The 21,470-nt window shown below is 38.8% G+C and overlaps 1 protein-coding gene across 1 annotated transcript in view; it reads left to right on the top strand.

Moving 5' to 3' along the window:
- LOC142143751 (putative serine protease K12H4.7) overlaps positions 1-18,545 on the top strand; it is a 39,382-nt gene extending 20,837 nt beyond the window's left edge. Inside the window, exons 5-9 of the mRNA XM_075201873.1 lie at positions 1,769-1,883; positions 9,684-9,885; positions 12,329-12,419; positions 14,287-14,495; positions 18,138-18,545. Coding sequence (XP_075057974.1) covers positions 1,769-1,883; positions 9,684-9,885; positions 12,329-12,419; positions 14,287-14,495; positions 18,138-18,247 — 727 coding nt within the window. The 3' untranslated portion in view covers positions 18,248-18,545. The remainder of the gene's footprint in view (positions 1-1,768; positions 1,884-9,683; positions 9,886-12,328; positions 12,420-14,286; positions 14,496-18,137) is intronic.
- The last annotated feature ends 2,925 nt before the right edge of the window (positions 18,546-21,470 follow it).

The following is a 21,470-nucleotide window of genomic DNA, read 5'->3' as shown; positions in this document are numbered from 1 at the left end:
GAAGGAATGAGGCCTTCGTCTTTCTCTGAGAGCTAGTTCTGCAACTGTCACTGAGGCATCTTCATGTAAGGTCCGTCGTGACCAAGCAAGACCCTGTCATTCGGACTCCAAAAGTGGTGTCCAAATACTTTTACATGTAAAAGCCGAGCTGGAATAAAACAGTAAGGCATTAGAGGAAAATGTATGTTCAGATTCAGGAATGACACAAATCCCTGGAGAGTCTATCCACGAGTGCTATGTGTAATCCTGACCTGTCTGATTCTGTACCCATAAAGAAGGCACCTTTCAGCATTTCTGCAGATGTGTGCTTGAACAGCCCAAATGTAGCCGGTGATACACAAATTGAGGATGCCACTTTGAAATTGCAACAGGATGAGGGGGATATTTGTGTAGTTGACGAGGCACTAATGAGGATGAGGATGTTGATGAGGATGATGTTGCTTGTGTAAGTCCTGCCCCAGTGGAAGCAGTTCTTGCACGTGAAAAGAAGGCCATTGTCATGCCTGGACATAAGACCAAAAAATCCAACTCTTATATGTGGAATTATTTTTATCCATATCCTGACCACAATTGTCTAGCCATTTGTAGCTTTTGTAAAGCTACAGTAATGTAAGCATGGATGTCTAAATAGATGTGTATATGGATTACCTTCCACTTTGCTGCTGTTTCATCAGTATTGCACAAAGTGTTTGTAATCTGCATTTTACGTCAAAGGTACTTAACTAATATTATTTTTGGGGAATTGGGGCTAATTCGAAGCTCCGTGATGAACTTGCTTTTTGCTGTGGATTACAATGGCTCTTTTTAATGCATTGTCTGGCACACTGGATTGGTGTGGGTCTGATAAAAGCATGCATCCTGGGGAGGTCAGCCATGTATTAGCTGTACAAAACAGAAAGCTGTAATAAACAGGTTGCTGTTTATTAAAGATAACAGTATATAAATGCAGGTACTCACAGTTGCTTGTAGTACAGCAGTATTCAACAGTTTATACACAGTATGCAGTACAGGTCTTTGTATGCAGTATACAGTATATAGTGGATAAGCTTATGCAGGCTTGCTTATATAATACACTTGGTCTCTGCTCAGCCGTGCAGGATTATACTTGTGTGGGCACAAACTCTCTTGTATATCTAGGGTTCCTCTGGTCACCTATACCTATGTACATTTGGGGATTTTATATTATATGTGCCACGCAGCTTCTATAGCTGAGACTTGTCCCGTCTCTTGTCTGACTGGAGGTAAGGCACGAAAGCCGATCTTCCGGATATTGTGGTCTGTGCATGCGCAGTAGAGCAAATCTGATATAGGCGTCGTGCCCCTCTTCCTCTCACTAGACAGGTAGAAGACGGAGCATAGCGGTCCTATATGCTAACACTTCGGTCAGTCACTGTATGTTGCCTTTTGAGCCAATCCAGATACACAGCAATGTAATGAGGTGATTTGACTAGATAACTGCCCTCCTAGCTGTGGTATACTGAGAGTTTTCTTTAATCCTCTTCCTACTTTAATTATATTCGTGCACAGGTAACCGCAGAAAAGGTTCTACAGCCTGTCACATTGTTTGGGTTTTTTGTATTTTTTTTTTTGTGTTAATGTTTAGAAGGTAAAGAACTTGCTTGATTTCAGTTACACAACACATTTTCCTACATCTACTTGTCTTGTGTGTGGTACAGTAAAAAGCCTCATACCATATTGTGAGCCAACGTTTAATTTATGCATTGGGAAATGCTATGAATCCTTAATGTTGCTTATCTTATTTTTTTAGTTTGTGTAAGCTCCTGGATGTAAGCTCAAAAATGGACTTTGCTTTCTTCCTTGATACCATTGCTGAGTATGTCATGGATATAGTTCAATATAACAATGACAACCGAGAGTTTGAGGTAAGTTTTTTTGTTTTTTTGTTTTTTTTAGGTTGTTGTTGTTGTATTTAATTTTTGTGGTGTGTATGTATATTTCTTTATATTTTTTTTTTTCCTTTTGGACCGTGCCACCCACATTTAAACACTAGCACCATCCTACTAAACCTTGCACCTATAAGTTCAGATCTGTACACACGTGCAGAGACTTGTATTAGAAAATGTGATGAGGGAGGAGAGTGTTATTATATATAATGTTACAAATGCTGTCTTAGGGTTTAGTACTACAGTGAAGGCCAGAACATAATGCTAACCAGCTTCATCAAGATAATATAATCCTGCTGAAGTCTTGGACCTGAGTTTATTTAGGAAGTCTAACCACGTATTCAGTTTTTGGAAGTGTTCTGAATGGAGAAGTGTTTGCCAAAGAAATGTTTTCTTTACGCTTAGCCCTCAGTGTTTTTAAAGAACTCATGAGCGTAAGAAAAAAGGAAGATGGCTGGCTTGTGTCTAAAGTGACCTTAGAATCGAGATGGTGGCCAAGTTGAAACTGAGACTTGCATGTGTGAAGAGATACAGCTTGTACTGTTGGCTACAGATGAATATACATGAAACTGGCAAATATGATCTCGTCTGGCTCAGCAACACCTATTATCGGATTGTGCTCAAATTGACATTTTAAGCATTATCCTTTAATATATTTCATTTACCACCTTTGCGTGATTATTAAAAAACAAAAGAGCATCCCCTTGTCTTTTGCTGCTCAGTGGTTTCTCCTGCCTTAACCTGTTTTCCACTAGATACTGTGGTCCTGCTAAAAAAACATATATTTAATCAAAGAAAGGCTCCTATCTGTAATAATATCGCTGCTATAATAACCAAATCTGACAGTTAAACCAGGAAGGACGTTGGGGCCACAGGTGAAGGCTTTGAGGGCCACGTACAGCCATAAGTAGATTTCAGTTAATGGACCAGGCACCAATTTTGCAGCACTCAAAAATGAGTATGGAGAAGCTAACGGATCTATGATGTTCCCTTTATTATTAGATGTACTGTGTAGAATTCTACAGTCTGGACCCAATAAACCTATAAAGTAAGCAACAAACATTTTGGGGAGAAATTTAAACTACCTCAAATTGTGAAGCAACATCGAATCATTGACAGATCGAATCTCTGGGGTAGAAGTTCGTAAAGCCAAACAAAATCTAAATCCCCTTAAGTCTCCTGCACCTGATTGCCTGACAGGTGTTTTTGAAGGCCGTCATAACATTCCCCAAAGAGAAATACTAAAAGATTTTTTTTTTGTTAACACTTATTGCAAAAGGCATCTTCCCAGCAACAATGAAAGTCCTACCCAAACCAGGAATAGACCATGACAATCTGGCCTCCTATAGAGCGATCTCAATCTTTAAATGCAGGTTGCAAATTCTTAACAAAAATGTTAGCAGAAGGACTAAAGATTGTCCTTCCAGGAATTATGCACCAATCTGGCTTTATATGGGGACAGAATTTGGTAACTACCTTGCGGAAAGTACGAGCTGCCATCCAGGCTATAGAAGTGACTTGAACGGTTGATACTGGTTTACTATATTTGGATGCTGATAAGGCATTTGACATGGCCACTGAGTTGCGCCTCAGATTTGATTTTCCAGATAAGTATATACAAACATTATATAATAATCCTCATTCACAACTACTGGCAAATGGATTAATTTCACACTCGTCATCCTTAGCTCAGAGAGGAATAAGACAGGGCTGTCCTCTCTCCCTACTCTTATCTGCTGTAGCTCTGGAACCTCTTGCAAATCACCTTATGATATTACGAATTGTATTCCGGAATAAAAGTAGGTAACTGTGAAAACAAGCCGACACTTTTTGAAGATGACTGGTTGCTGCTAATCTTTAATCCAGAGAATTCTAAACCAGCCACCCTAGAGCATATTTAAAGTTTCAGCTCTTTCTTAAGATACAAAATTAATATTCATAAATCTGAATTAATGCCCTTAACAATTAAATTATACTTCATGTTAATTGTCTCAATTCAAAATGGATAAAACAAACTAAAATACCTAGGGATTTATTCCATCAACCTTTTAAAACCTTTATGAATATAATTTTAATTCAATATTTGCTAGAGCCACAATATTACTGGGGAACTATAAAAACTTATCATTGATGGGCAGAAATGTTATAAAGACTGTCATCACTAATATATATATATATATATTAGCGCCAACATATTCCGTAGCGCTTTACAATTGGATTATTATATTCCCAAAGTTAACATAACCCATCGAAACATTGCTATTCAGCAGTTCCAAATCGGACTTGTGAAGATACGCAGATTAAGAAACCAAAAATTGTATAACACCTACTGTTGAGCAGAAAGGCCTTCCAAATGTTAATAAATTCACAGGTCAGTGATGTTCAGGTATGTCTCTGATTGGACAAATCTTAAAACAAGAGCACCTTACAAAGTCTTGGCATTCACTCCATTTTCACGAGCTGCCCTATACCACCTGCTTAAAAAATGACTCGTCTATAATCAACTTCAACAGAATACATTTCTAAAGGACAAATATAAGGCATGGGTTCAAATGAACAAAAAGTCCAACAGAAACCATAAATTTACAAGATATAAATCTATTGTGGAAACCCAGAGTTCATCCCAGGCTTGGAAAATTTAACCTTCTTAACCTGGAAACAGAAAGGCATAGCAACAATAAAGGACATATTTGACCAAGGGGAAATGCTATTTAACTTTCAACAATTGAAAGAGATTCCCATCTCACGCTTTTTTTTTTACAAAATAGACTCTACTTACCAGCTCCAGATCTCTTGTAGGTTTCACTTGCACAAACAAATTCAAGATTGGATACTTCTACAACGATCTCTGCCTTGGGATCAATTACTAAATCTGGGTAGAAACCTGATTAGCTTGGCAGAATGACCTTCCAGACCTTGAAAACTGATAAATAAGTCTTGAACAGTCATACATGTAATACCCTTTTACTAGGTATCATTGAGCGGTCAGTGCCTCCATCTGAATCTATACTATGCCTACGGTAAATACTTGAGATATAAGTACTAAGGGTGATTCAGGAAACCCCTCCAAATAGTTCCCTGGTAATATTTAATCTGATTAACCCAGACAACAAAAAATGTTCTATTATATTTTTGACGCTAGGAATAAAAAGGTATTGAATACACTATAATAGTGTTGACTATCATATAGAAATTGATACATTGATTTTATACAGAAATTGATATGTAATCTATATAATTTAACTTAACTTCGGAATCCTATCATATAACTCCCTAAATAGCTCAAACCTAAACATGACAAGTTTGATTGTTACACTGCTAATAATTCTTCTTTCTAAACCATTACTTTAATACTTTTACACTATGTATGATATCAATTTAAAATATATACTCTTTCAGTATACGTACAGAGTTAAAAAAAAAAAATATATATATATATATATATCACCCCTGACTTGCAGTTGGTGTATGTTGTGACAGTTGAGGTATTTAACTGTTGCAGAGCTGAGGTGTCCAGTATGACTGTATTGAACGTACTTTTGCAATTTTTATAATTTAATAGTGCTGTCTTGAATTAATGAAGACAAACTACAGTAAATGAAGAGGGTTTCCACTTTTAATATTGTTGCCGCATTAGATTGGCTTTTTGTCAAATCCATCTCCAAAGAAATTATAAACCATATAAGTTAAACCTCACTTTGTTCAAAATTGCAAGCTGTAGTTTTATCCTAACATTTATCGTTTGATAAATGACTGACACAGAAGTCTGTGAAAAGATGTATACTCTCCAGACACTATATATTTGTGTTCATTATCTTACTACAGTGAATGAGGTAAGAGGTTATTATAATTTAACAGTCTCTGCTTGAAGTAAAACATGAGTCTGATTATCTCTAAATCCAATTCTTTCTGAGAAAGGGAAACTACTCTAGTTCACTTATAAATATCTGTAGGCAAGTTACACTCACTGTTTTCTACTGGACTGTGGGTTTATACACTTATCTCCCACTACTGACTTATTACTGGCACACAAATTGTCATTCTTGTGGTCTGAGGTTTCTCTTTAGCTAATTCTCCTTTTGTATTAATCGCTATCTTCTTGGTTTGTCACAATACTCTCATTTCATATACGTTATTGCAAAATTTTCCTCATTGTTCGTCTTCCTCACCTCTCACATGTCCTCCCCCTTCTCTCTTGTTCTCCACTCATCTGTCTCACCCTCTCGTGCTCGCTCACCTGACCCTTATCTTTTCTTCATTCCTAATCATGCTCCTTCCCGCTTTTTCAGTTCAGCACATTCCTCGTGCACACTAATTTCTAATATTAACATTTTTTTATATACAATTTCTAATGTTAATATTTTTCTATATTAGTGTAAACATTATTTAAACAATTTCAGTAACACTAGAACTTGAATAAACTTCACAAAATGTAAAAGACAGAAAACTAACCTAATCCATAGTTTATAGTATTGTATAGAACACCATCACAAGGTGTAGTTCAAACAGGAATACCATAAACCTGGTATTACGGAAGAAGTGCTACTCTTTCCAATAAAGAAATGGCTGTAAGATCAATTTCCAAAAAGCGGGGCCCATATGTTGTAACACTTAGGGATATATTTACTAAACTATGGGCTTGAAAAAGTGGAGTTGTTGCCTATAGCAACCACTCGGATTCTAGTTATCGTTTATTTAGTACATGCTACAAAAAGACAGCTAGAATCTGATTGGTTGCTATAGGCAGCATCTCCACTTTTTCAAACCCGTAGTTTAGTAAATATACGTCTTAGTGTGGAACGCAATCTAACATAATAAAAGTGTTCAAAACAAATAGTGTGGTATTTGCTTAGACAGCTGTGATTGATCCTGAGCCTGAACCTAACTATTAACCCCCCCTTCTTTCAGATCTAGACTAAACTAGTTTAGATGAGTTTAGGGTGGTTAAGTAAATAGCTATGCAAATTATTTGTTGCCTTACGCACTTGTTTTATTCCCTGTATAATCGTATGACAGATTTGTACTAGCTAACAGAAAGTAAATTGGCAATGTTAAAGTTTACAACCATATTAAAAGAAAACATTGTACAAAGCTATATTGCTTGCCAAATATATATTTTTTTTTTTATTGTTTCTGTTGTACAACAATAAATAAAATAAATATATAACAACTTGACATACAGAAAATATCATTGCAAACTGTTTTTATCCGTTTCACTTTAGAGAAAACCAAGATATGTTAACCCCTGGGTTACTTACACATTGGCATATCACAACATTAAAAACAACTCCTACCTTTGGGGAGTAATCCGGACCACATCTATCTATTTAATATTTTTTTATTTTATTTAGAATTTTGACAGCGGCAAGACGACTAAAATTATTAATACATTCCACTGGAAATCTAATGTTCTGTGCCTGATGCGAGGCGAGAGCATGTGGGGCGAGAGTAGGGTGCCCTTTTCATAGGGAATAGTGTGTATATGTATTTAGACTACATATTGAGAATGTTGAATATAACCTAGGCTCTCTAGGCAGAAAGACTGTAATCCTACATCTTGCATAGGAAGAAACTGAATTTAGAAAGGGTTTGTCAGTGATATTACATCGCTTCCAAATCATTCCATTGACTAGGTAAATGTTCTTTTAAGTCTCCCATACCATTACTTGTCAGGCTCTTGTACCAATCTACACGGTAGAAATGGTTATTGTGAGACAGTAAACCGTATACTGTGATGGAGACTTAATAACATTTGGCAAATCTGAAATATCTAGATAATATATATTATTGCTATCCATGTGCATTTGATATAGTGCAAACAAGATGCCAAACTCTTAATTAGATTCTACTACATTATATCCCATTATTGCAAATTGATCCTGTTGTTGCAACATTTCAAGAGCGTGAAATTTCCTAAGCCCCTGGACATCTCTGCAACTTCCTCCTTTGACATTTAAATTGATCAGATGTTTGATGTTGGCTTTTTAATTCTAATTTCCAGACTGAACATTGCGGTTTTCTTTTCCTTCCAACTGTGTATCCCAGCATATTATGAACTAGATTTTCCCATGTTAGAGGAAGGAAGATGCCAAACTTGTACTGTTTCTGTTTGTTTTGGAGTGAATGGTGTGTACAACGATGTGAAGTCTCTTAAAATCTGCATGGGCGGAAGATTAAAGTATTTAATATATGAAATCTGATCTGCTTTTTACCTTCCAACTTTCTGTTTATATTGTTAGTGAAACTTTTCGAGTCCTATTAAATCTCAGTAGTGTGTATTGGAGTATGAATATTTAGATAAGTTGGACCCAGGAAATTGTAGACGTGAACATAATGTTTAGTAAGATTTCTCTAACAAACTGGAGTTCTCGGACTGAAGATCAATCCGTTCTTGATTTTGACTTGAACCATCAATGTTTCACGACTTGAAACTGAGTGGTTGCTTAACTGTTAAACGTCTTGATACACTTTCAGTGACATTAAAAAGGTCGGTATATAAACACGCCAGCTGTTTTTAATTTTTTTTTATTTATTTTTTTTAATCTGCCCTCTTTCCCACAACCTCTACTAATCCTTTTTCTGAAACTCTTTTGGATAACTTCCTGAATAAAATATCTGCCAAGCATTGTACGTAACTGGCCAGGAACAAAAGTATAGCCCCAGGGAAGAGCTAGACTTTGTGATATTATCACCACTGTTACAATAGTTGTTCTGAAACATTTTAGTATTGCAAAATACACATTTTAGCTTTGCTGGGCAGTGTAAGGGCTGGGGGAGGAAAAGGGCAGTGAGTTTAGGTCAGGAATAGGTTTCTATACATCCTTCTCTTGGATGGTGAAAAATGTTTGCAAGCATGTTTTTTAATAAAGTTCTGTGGTTTCATGTGTGTAAATGGATAACTAGCTGCTTTTAATATTGTAGATGTAGGAAATACATGGTCATGCAATAGGTGGGCCTTTTTTTTTTTTTTTTTTAATTTCACTCAATTGCTCTGCCGTCACAATCAAGGAATGGTTCAGATGTTTAGATTCTTATTCGTCAATGGATCACTATGGCAGTGATTGATAGATACTAAGGGACATATTCAAGTATCATTCACGGCCACGATTACATGCGGCTGCACGGGTTCTGGTACCGCAACATAGGGGTGCGCACAGAAATCCGTGATGTTGCGCTACTGTAATGGCACTTTACAAGCGCAGCCGCAAATCCTAGTTTAATACCCCCTTAAGAGTGTTCTGCCACCTGGTTCTAATGCCACATATCTATCTTGTTGCAATAAGCCCGTACCCCATGGATTGTAAACCTATTTGGGACCTTGGAGAAAGCAATCCACAACCTCTCCAGACTGAGATGTAAGGTAAAGCACACACCTGAAGTACTCCCCCCTCCCCCATCCTACACTCATCCCTCCTCTTTTTTACCTCTTGTTTTGTTAGGTTTTTTGTGTTTATTCCTTAGTCTTTTCACTGTTGAGAAACAATCAAATTAGTTGTAAGCATTAGTGTTTGTTTGTTTTTTTTTGCAAGTCTTTCATGCTTTGTACTTATTATTGAAAACAAGAAAATAAAGAATATATTAGGGGAAAAAAATATCCCGATTGCATTGTCGGGTATGTTGATTGGTATCTTACACATATGGAGATGTGTTTGCTACATCAACTGTATACATGGTAGAAGTAGCAAATAACGTTGTCCAATTTTGCATCATATCTCTGCGCTGCTCTAATAAAATGTATTGATTGTATTATTTGTGCGTTTTTTTTTTTCTTTTCCATAGGGTGTGAAGGGCACTAATGTGACGATCCAGGTTGTGTGTAACATTATGGCCAGTGAATCACTGGGCTCACCATATGAGAGATATGTCGAAGTTCTCCAACACATTATGAAAGCTAAAAAGGAAAAGTGTATCGATGTAAGGTACCACAAGTATGTTCAAGATATGCGTGACAGTCGCTGGGGAGGACCTTCTTCAACAGGAGGTAGAGAAGAGTAACTTAAAATGCTATATATTAACAATTTCAGGCTTACTTATTAATTTGACTTCTGCAAAGCAAACCTCCTGTACACTTCTCGATGAGCATTAATTAACAGCCTTGTAACGAAAGGGGTCTATGTATTACAGTGTGGTGACATCACAGTGATGCATAATGAAGCACCCCTGTAATTCGCCATGCTGGGCTACTCTGGGAGCCCTGGCCAAGTGCCCCCTCCAACACAAACTCTTTTTACAATTGGCACTGCCGGTGAATGGAACACTTGTGTGGGTGAGGGATCCATTGAAGTCGGTGAGTTGGCGTTGCCTTGCTGCGAAAAGCTTTGCAGAACTTTGCAGTCCTGATATTAATCTATGGGGACTGCGTTAAGAAACATTTAATTGGGTTATGACAGGAGAAAGCTTTAATTCATCCTGCCATAAACCCTTAATAAACTGTGCGACCACCATTTTATGGAAAAAACTGATTGCACTTTAATACATAGATCCGTTCATACTTTTAATGACCAGGCCACATTTTACCTGTTTGCTATGTGTTGGATAAACAGAAAATTTTGAATTGAGATGATTTGAGTTCTCTGAGGTTTTTTTTTGTGTGTACCGACTTTCAAAATTCTTTCCATTGTTGTTTACCCAATTAGTGCAACCATAGAAAAAACATATAAAATAATCTGTCTACATATAGAAATATTAGTTGTTTTACAATCTCTATATTGTCAAAATTTGATAGATTCAGTGTAACCTAGATCTAATAGCAGCTCATATAGGCTACTGTTGCAGGATATACATTGTGCTGATAGGCAGAGGAGATCTCTGATCTCTTACTTGCAACAACCTCGGCTTCCCCAAACTGGGAGAAAATCCTGATTATGCCACCAATGGGGGGGTTGGGCTACGTACCTTAATAGACGTTCTGTACAAAATGGTTCCATTACTCGGCATACTAACATAGCCAGTCGTATTTAACACAAACCAAAGTTTGTTTGAGCAATTATATATTACATAGCCCAAATTACTAGCTTATAATATGCTGTGTTCCTGTGCATGATAGATCAGCCCTGTGACCATCTTAAAATTTTACTAAGCCCCCAAGCTTTTATTGCACCACCTGGAAACTATTAGGACTTATTTCCCAAATGTTACAGTACCGGACATCGCATTCTAGTAAGCAGACAGAGCTGCGCTCTTACACAACCCACATTAATGAGGTCAGTGGTGTTTCTGGTCAATGTGGTAGTGTATATTTGTAGTTCTTAGCTGATGTGCTGTTGGGATGGAGGGACCAGCTACAGGAAGTGTGGTATAAATTGTTGCCCCTATTTATAAATTGGCGAAGGGTCTTGTTAAGTAGACCCCATGGTCTGGTTGCCAGAGATAGGGAAGTAGATGGATATAATTACATTTGTACAAATACCTGAACATTATAATAGAAACGCACAATCAAATTCCTTATTTAAATTTCATAATTGTTCATATTTAAATGTTTGCAGAAGTAAACATAGCTGAAGATATTGGGGATAATTGTTTTATACACACTGGCCTTCATATGCACATGAGTTTTCTTGTCGGTAAGCTTGTTTAAGGGCTCTGTTGGAAGCCTGTGTGTGCCTAAAATGGCTGATTAACCAGAACATGAGCTTGCTGTGAGAAAAGAGGTGGATTAGAAGGTTGAGATATCTGTCATGTTCCAACTGATATTCTGCCAGTTGTGATTGGCCGCTGAACATTCTGATCAAATGTTCTTCGAGCAACAGAATGTGTGGGCACACGCCTACTGATCCTGATCAGTAGGTGGAAAATTGTATAATTGGCTGTTATATTAGACCGTGTATAGGCAGCCTTACTTGCAGGTCTTTGTTCTCTGTATTGCTCAGTCCTGGAACAAAATTCACAAATTCTTTACGGGCATGCAATGGAATCTTTAAATAAAATATAGAGGACTAGCTCTTTAAATGCAATTGAGATAGGATTCAGCTGCAGCCAATTTTTTTTTTTTCTCCTCTTTTGTTCACAACCGTTTGTCTCCTCCGTGGAACCACCACAACGCGCACAAGCCATGGGCTTCATGACTCACGTTGCTCTTTAACGGGTCATGTACAGTTATGTTTGTTTGTTCATGAGAAATCAAAGTTTAGAAGTTATATCCCTCTGTGGCTTTAATTCTCAGCTGTGTGCTACTACTTCCATCAAACTGTACAGTTCTGACTGTATGTGAACCGGCATGTGGTTGTCATTAGCAATGTTATTTCAGATGCTGCAAAAGGAAGCTTTATGTGCCAAAAATACACTATATAGAGAAGTTCTCAGGCATCTGATTTCTTTACTCTGCTGCATATGTCACTCCATTCAGTGCAGTCACATGAATGATGAGTGACAGAATAAAAGTGACTCTTGACTGTGTGTTTTACCTGTTTGGGTTTTTATTTTAGGTCGACAATGGCTGTACCAGACATGCACAGAATTTGGATATTTTCAATCTTCAGATTCACCTTCTCAGCCATTCTCAGGCTTTCCTTTAAGGTAATATTTAAAGTGTGGTTTGTAATGCTGCTTTATTGTGAGTTAGTCCTGGTGTATACCCGGTACATTGTTAAAGTGTACCTGTTTTCTACATACAGAACCAATACTCATCCTATCGAGTCACTAGATATCAGAGACATAGACATGAGGAACAAACTATCATTTTGCCTCCGTGATTTCAAGAATTCCTAGTGGAGGAATTAATTGCATTTGCATGAGTATTAGTTGTATAGACATTATATGTAATGTAAATATAATGGTTCCTGACAGCGGTAACCACTTATTTGTACTGCCATATACATGATGGCCTCAACTTAACCTATGTGTGTATCTTCTATCTATATAGAATGACGCGTATACATAAAACAAGCTTGTAGGCCAAATCTACAAGACTTGTCCATTCAAGGCTGATTCATCTGGTGAAGTCGGAAGATGACTGCAGATCAATGAAGCCCAATTAGATTGGGTTATTAGCAGACCTCCTAGTTGTTTGTGGGCTGCAATATCTGCCGTGGAATCTGTGTGTATGTGGCCAACATAAGAGGCTGACTGATGCATGCAAGGAGCCTGCTGCCTGTATAAAAGGACATATTGCCCCAAAATAATAGCTGATTTACTTGTACATTTTGTGAATGTTATTCGAATGCTTAATATAAGTCAACGGGTTTTGTGGTTGTTTAACATAGCATTGCTGTATGGTTCCCTCTGTTCTGCCTGATACTGTAGGTGACGATCAGCCTCTGCTAATCTCATGTAGTCATTGTGGTGGGCTGTACTGTGAGAACATAGCACAGTGAAATCTGGAAATGTACAGATCTCCACTTTAAATGTCATTTGTTGCCAAAAGAACAGGAAGCAAATGTTAGTGGTTTCTCATGAGCAAAACTTTTCCCCACTGAGAAGATCTACATTGCAAAGTTGCATATGGAATTCTATTTATCCAACATGCTTATAGTATGTCTGTGATGATGAGATCTGTTATTCTGTTACCTACAATAAGATAAATAGTATTGACACCTCAGGGACATGAAGCACTATTGCAGGAAATCTGGTGAAAAGTTCAGCAAATCTGTACCAGATCGTTGTCACGAAATATTGCCTAATATGTCTCGCAAATAAAATGTGTGAATTTTCATGGACCTACAGGTAACCTGAATAACACAGGCACCATAGCAACCTACTCTGCAAGTTCCCTCCATATATTGCGTTGGAATCAAACATTCATGTGCACTTTTGATGCACTGAGCAGAACTCCAGCCATAAATTTAATGGAGTCCTGTTCAATGCATGGAGAAAACAGCCATCGCTGAAATACAAAAAATATCCCAATTGTTAAGACCTACGGAATTTGCTGGCTCTATAAAAATAAATGTAATTGATATCACTATAGGCTCTGATACCGCCAGTGTAGACCACCTAAAAATGAATGGAGAACTGATGCAGAGCTTAAGGTCATATTATTTAATCCACTAATTAAATCTAAACACCACGAATTAAGAAAGGGTTAGACAAATTTTTAGCGGAAAGGTGTATCCGGGGATACGACCGTTAATTAAAATGAAGGCTAGTAGTGGATATAGGGTAAAAATAGGACTGCAATATGGAGTCTGGGGGGATTTTTCACAATTGAAACAGATTGGCGGTTGCTTACTCTGGATTAATTTCAAATATAAGTGCAGGATCGCAGGAGATCCAAAATAGGTTGAACTTGATGGACTGGTGTGGTTTTTTATTTGTTTTGTTTTTTTCCAACCTCATCAACTATGTTACGATGTTACTAGATTTTGTTTTTATTTCACAATGAAAAGCACATACTTGTTTTCAAGGTATGTGCAAAAATCATTTAACCTGTTCTCTTTTTCTGCAGTTATCATGTCCAGCAATGTTATGATATTTATGGTGCAGACTTTAACTTATCCATGGTTACTGGTGCAGTTCAGCAAACAAATGAAAATTATGGAGGTCTTAATGTCCAAGCCAGCCGAATAATTTTTCCAAATGGCTTGATTGATCCATGGCATGCCCTGGGTATTAACACGAACCTTAGCATTGACCTTGTGGCCATTCCAATGCAAGGTAATTGTTCTTGTGTTTAAAACTTTTTTTCCATTGCTTTTATAATTGACACTTAAATGATGTTTGTAAAATTTTTCGCCAGGTGTTTGAGACTACAAGTCCTATCATACCTTTACAGCTATCTGCTGGCAGAGCATGCTGGAATTTGTAGTTTCATAATGCCTGGCCAGCCGTAGGTTGGCCGAGTCTGCCTGTGTCATCCCATAGGGCTGCTGCTAGCTTGCAGATTCTGGAGCTTTGTGTAATTCTAAGTAAATTAAATATTTTTGTATTAACTTTAAAGTCCATACAGTAAGGGACCCTTGTCACTTATGGTATGTATTGTGGGAGATTTTTATGAAAAGGTGGTTATTTAATAAGTCAATGACAGGTCAGAAAGTTAGAGAAACACGTGGAGATTGCATTTGAAGGCACTATTGAGTCGAAATGAAAAATAGAAAAGTTCCATTTAAATATGTCTTCTAATAAAGTAAGAGTGCATATTCCAGTGTAAAACCTGGCTTCTTCCAAAAATGGTGTTGTACTCTGTAAGGGTGCTCTTTCTGTACAGTGTAGTGAGGATACGTAGGTAAAGGTTGGAACAGAATTCAAATAAATGGGTTGAGAAGATAATAGCTGTGAATTTGCCTTTGCTAAAGGAGTGGCCGTACTTTCTGGTCCACCTTTAAAAATAAACATTTGTGGCCGCAGTGCCAGGTGTGCATAAGAGTGTTACCATAATGCTGTTCACTGCCTTAACCACCTGTCAAAGGTGTCCAAGGGCTACACTGCAAAATGAGTCCATCCTTCAGAAAAAGAGGACTAGATTGGATACCAGAACCTAGACAGTCTCGCTCATTAGTGAAATGCTTTTTACATATTTAAACGGGTCTTGCATGTAGTTTGAACAGTAAGACATAGAAATAACCTTGTCTCAGGCACTTGAGAGGATATTGTAACCGTTAACTTGTCAGCAATTCTGCATGCTGCTGCAAAACTCTCTGTGTATGAGCCTTTACAGAAATGGAAACTACTGAGACCGCTTACACTCCGTTTGTGGTTGGTGCCACCATACTACAGGATAGGTCACTGAAACACAAAGGAAATCTGAAATCCTGATTGTGATGGAAAACTCGGACTACTGATGACTTAAACATCCATAGTTCTACCCACTTTCCTATTCAAAATCTTGTTCATGTGGATAGCCTGATTGGATACTATGGGGCATATTCAATTGTTGGCATTACAGCCAAAAGTAATGCGCCCCGCGCACTATTGCCGTCATTGCGGTAATAGTGCACGTAAATACCGTTATTACGTTACTTCTCTCGCTGGATTTCAGCTCAGGGAGCTGCGAGCTGAAATCTGGCTTACTATTACCGTAATACCGGTAATAGTTTTTCCGCGGCGGAAAACGCGGATAATTGAATATGCCCCTATGTGTGGAATGTAAACTTGTGTGTAATAAGCAGTTTATGTTCCATCAGCCATGTTTAAGCAACAAGAGGAGTTCATTGTTGTGATCCTATCATGCATTACATTTACAGTCTCCGTTGTGCAGGCTTTATTGCCAGTATACCTCTTCTGCTGTACATGCAGCAAGAACTTGTAGATGTATTCAGATATATTGTACAAAAGGCTGGAATATTTGTTATTTTCTTTAATATAGCATACTTGTGTGTATATTCCCTCCATATATTAAATTGCTCTTTAAACTATACATGTTGCCTACAGTCAGTGGAGGTAACCATTTAAAGGACTCAACCATTATTTGAGAATGTTGTCTCCCACACAATCTTGTGCCCTCAGATAAAGCTCCATTTATTCCTGCATACAGTCGTGCCAGAAGTACAGCATATTGCAGGGGCAAGTACACAATTCTAGAGGAGGGTCCACATATGTGGTGCTGTGGAAAACCTAACATTTATTCTATAAATATAATATCATTAAAAAGGTAGAGAGAGTTTACATTATATGTTAAATCGACTTCTCTGTTGATGTGAAGTATTGTGGTGCCACCTTCATTGTCCATTCTCCTATCTCTCACCACCACCCATCATTGACCATTATGTCTTATTGCTCCCAGGCCCTCATATTTCATTGACATTCAATAGCCCCCCCACTTAGGCTTCATTGCCATCCTCCTACATTGATCCTTCTGCATGCATCACTGTTACCCACTTGCCTCTGGCCAGGCTGTTCCTATGCTACTCGGAGAGGACGTGTGACCACGCACAACAATCACACGTCCATCTGGTCACTGAACCAGTGCGCTGTCTTCCTGGAGTGCCTAGAAACTGCTTCGTCCAGATTAGCCACATGCAAAAAATAAATGAGCCTGGTTTGGAGTGAAATGTGCTAGGAGGGCTTTCTGGGTAAAAGAAAATGCACCCTACAGTGGATATAAAAAGTCTACAACCCTTATTGAAATAGCAGGTGTTTGTGATGTAAAGCCTGAAATCAAGATCGGTCAGTCAGACATTTTTCCATTTTTAATGGGACGTTCTGATCTTGGCAATGTCCCTGTTGTGCCACATTTTCTTCACTTATTCATAGATTTTTCAGTGTTCCAAGGTACATGTAAGGCCTTTGAAATTCCTTTTACACCCCACTCCTGATTGGTGCCTTTCAAAAGTGAGAGTCCATAGATGTTTTGAAAGCTCTTTGCGGATCATGTCTATCCCAGTAGGATGCAACCAAGAAAACTGTAAGGAAATCCTCCAGGAACAGCTGACCTTTTATTTGGGGTTAACCACAATCCCTTTCATTGCTGGCAGGTGTATACTAATAACCAATCACATTCAAAATCCATTCAAAGGTAAACTCTGAAAACAGCTACAGCCTCATTATGACATTTATGCAACCAGGGTATTTATAGCTTTTTTTTATGTTCACTTTTTCCTATAAATTATCGAGCCGCAGGAACACAGTAAGCCTGGTGAGGGGCGGCAGGAAGTCGCTGCACTTACAACTGCGCCGCAGCAGTTTGTCCGCGTAGAAAAAATATTTTGTGCCTACGCAAATTGCCAACATGGGGAGCACTGGAAATGCCAGACCCGGCCCTGCTGACATGATTTATCTTGATCTCAGGGGTTATATCCCAAACATCTGCAGTTTCAAAAAAGTATAGACCTTTTTTTTTTTTTTTTTTTTTTTTTATATCCACTGTAAATATGCACCTGCATTCACTGTCAGATTGTTTCTCTAGATGTCCAAAACAATTGTTTAAAAAATTAAAAAAGTTTCCTGTGACTCTGTATGTAAAAATATGCACATGTTTTATTTGTGCAGTCACAATTCACCCTTTAGAAAATTGACCCCTTAGTAATGGTAAAATGCTTCTGGTACTTGTTGGGAAGGGAGTTTGATACCATACCATGTATGGCTATACGTCTTCTTTAAGTGCAGTTTCTCCATATAATCTAGCTAGATTGCCATCAAAGTTGGATATAAGACAAAGGTATAAACAAAGCTCTGTCACATCCCTCAGTGAGGTATCTGGATTCTAGTTAAGTTATTAATAGGCTGCGTTTCAGTGAACATTGTTTTGACCCACAAAATGGCTGTCGCCACTTTTCTGTGGGAATGTTATACCTAAAGTGTGTTTTTTTTGTTTTGTTTTTTAGTTTTGTTTTGTTTTTTAAATTTTGGTTTCTGTTACAGATGCTGCTCACTGTGCAGATATGTATCCAGCCCGCCCCGAAGAGCCTCCAGTGTTACCTGCTGTAAGACGACAGATATTTGATCAGCTTACAAATTGGTTGCAATTGTAGGCAAGATACCAGATGTAACTATATCATATTTTCCGGATGACATTGACCATGCAGTTTGTATGGTACTATGTATGTGTAATCAGATTTTGGCAATAAAATGTAGATGATAAAATATATCATAGTAATGGAACATCTGGAACATTATGTAGACCCTGCAGATGGCGTTCAGAAGTTTGGATGATTCCTGTCAGTGAAATGCAGTCACATGCTGTGTGGTTATACTGTTTGTATAAACTCTTTTGGCTTTGTCCTGGCTCAAATTTTGTTTGCTTAGGCCTCGAATAAATTTTGTTATTTATTTTTTTGCAAAATGACTTTGTATGTTTTTTTTTTTTTTTTTTCTTTTGGGTCCATCCACTGTCCCTGGTATGTCTTCATAATGTTACCATTTTGTTCTCTCATTTTCTCTTGTTGAGAAAAACGAATTTGTCTTGAATCAAAACAATGTTTCATGCCATAATTGATTTTAGATGGAACCTGATTTGGTTATTAGATCTACTCTGTGCTCTAAAAAAGCTGTAAACCAATAATGTGCAACACTAAGGATAACCTAACATTTTATAACAATTACTTTTATTTGCATAAAATTATACAAAAAACAGACCTAAAGACATTACTTTCAGCTGTACACCATCACAGCGTACCCCAAACACAGCACACTGTGGTATATAAATCAGTCATACTTTTTTAGCACATTGTAAGATATATGGTATACGATAAGACATACTACACTATTCATCAATTAAATAATATAACCGTTTCAACAAAGGACAATGGGTGTGAAGAGGGTAAGGGTGGGGTAATCACAGGTCCTATATTGATAGACAGGCACATATAAAGGAAAGGTGCATAAATAGGACAAGACATTCAACAAAGTTCAAGTGTTGTGATGGGGAAATGGAAGGAGGGTAAGGGAGGGACAATCACCCCTCTTCTTCCTATATGTGTCTGTACTTCAAGAGATCCTTGGGCCTGTATTTTGTCTTCTTCTTTCCCAGGACTCTCCATGGTGGAGTAGTCTGTTTTTTTGTTTTTTTTAGCAGGCTATGGCTCATCCTGCAAAAGTCCTGCATAGACACCTTCTCCCTTATTAAGAGGCAATACCTGACAAGCCATAAAGCTTCTTTAACACTTCATAAGGTAACAGGCCTCCTGAATTGCACCATAAGTGTGAGTACCAGGATGTATTCCATGTATTCCCTGAGTTCATGTTCCAGGGCATCCGATGATGCCTATGCAGAAGCACTATCCCAAAAGAGGTGCTTAGATGTTTCCTCATTGATGCGGCACCAAGCACAATGTTTAAATCTGCACAGGTTCTTGGGACGCATAAAGCCTGAGAGATAGACATTCAGTCTTTGTGCCTGTTAGTGAGCCCCTTGGAGGCTACATTCTTACAGACAAACTTTGCTGCAGCTGCATGGAACCCTGGAGTAGATGCCATTGTGCCCTTTCATCTAAGAAGCTTGTGGATTGTCTTTGGTTTCCACAAGTCTGGCTGCTGCTCCCTCACAATTTTGGCTACATTGAAGCAAAACCAGGGAGTGTCCCAGCTGTAAATGAAGGAGCTGTCCTACTTGTACCAGCCAAGACACCTCCAAAGAGACAGGAGATAAATGTGAGTCAGAGTTGCCTGCAGAGCCATTGTTTATTTCACAGTCATCATCATCACCATTTATTTATATAGCGCCACTGATTCCGCAGCGCTGTACAGAGAACTCGCTCACATCAGTCCCTGCCCCATTGGAGCTTACAGTCTAAATTCCCTAACATACACACACAGACAGAGACTAGGGTTGATTTTGTAAGCAGTCAATTAACCTACTATTATGTTTTTGGAGTGTGGGAGGAGACCGGAGCATCGGGAGGAAACCCACGCAAACACGGGGAGAACATACAAACTCCACACAGATAAAGCCATGGTCGGGAATTGAACTCATGACCCCAGTGCTGTGAGGCAGATGTGCAGCCCAAGAGTACTCTGTATCCACAGTGGATACAGGTAAAAAGAAGGCTCACAGTTTGATGAGGATATCTGGGGTCCCTTTCCTGCCCTTTGAAGGGCTCCTTGTCCATAACTGAACTGCCTGCTTTAGTCTGTTTTGGAGCCAGCGATGAAGTGAAACTCATTGTGATGGCCTTCAGACAGCAACCAGAGGTGGCCATATACTGCAGAACTGGAAGCATCTTGTTGCACAGTCCCATTGCTTCCCCTTTGATGGTAAGGTCTCTGAGGCTTCGATGAGTTTCCTGTTGTACTGCCCTGATCTGCGCAGAAGACCGTGACCCCGTCCATGTAGTGAGAGCACTTCGTTATAGTTTAATGCGTTTCAAAGTTTTATATATTTTATGGTCTATCAATGTAGAGTTTGGGGCATAGTTTATATAATTGGGTTATACACCTAAAGTGCTTACATATAGAGTAGGCAACCTGTTTTCCACTTGCTTCAGAGCTGCATTTCGTTCAACTAGTGTTGAAAATAACAGAATCTATCTCAGATGGGGTGTGTATGTGTATATATAATAGACACACACACACACACACACACACTCTGTCAGAGTGATGCCGTATGTTCCCACTCCATTTGAAGGTGTGCACATGCTCCAGAACAGAGGTGTCCAAACCCTGTCCTCAACTACAAACAGAAATGCTGAAAACTGTTACGAGCCGCGGCGGTACTCACAGCTGCCGCGGCTCGCTTCTGGCTCCCCCTGGCGTCCCGGTCGACATTTCCTCTTCCTGTCCGGCCGTCACCAGGGCAACGGCCGGACGCTTCTGCAGTAGCGCTGCGTCCCGGCGGTAGTCGGGCGCATGCTCGTAACAGGCAGGCTGATTTAATGAGGGGACTGAATCACAGGCATTAGCCTGCAACTGTGTATTTCAGGGACAAGCCCTGATTGGCCCTGCTCTGTACTAGTAATTAGCCTGCAGGAGTGTATCCAACTCCTGATTGGTCTGTGTCTGTATTTAAGGCAATGAGGTCTGCTGCCTCATTGCCGGTTATAGCTTCTGTTGCCGGTTTGCTGACCTGCTCTGTGCCTTGTTCCTGTCTGTTGAATATTCTAGTGATTACCCGTGTATGACCCTTTGCCTGGATTTGGACTTTGCTCGTGTTTCTCGTGACCCTGACCTCTGGCTTGAATACCGACCTCCCTGTCTGCTCGTGACCCCTGACCTCGGCTTGTTTATTGGAGCTGCTATCTGCTGCCGGCCCTTGACCTC

Source organism: Mixophyes fleayi, chromosome 3 (assembly GCF_038048845.1).
Source record: "Mixophyes fleayi isolate aMixFle1 chromosome 3, aMixFle1.hap1, whole genome shotgun sequence".
Classification (NCBI taxonomy): domain Eukaryota; kingdom Metazoa; phylum Chordata; class Amphibia; order Anura; family Limnodynastidae; genus Mixophyes; species Mixophyes fleayi.
The sequence above is the reverse complement of the archived record's forward strand: the minus strand, read 5'-3'. Positions and strand labels throughout refer to the sequence as shown.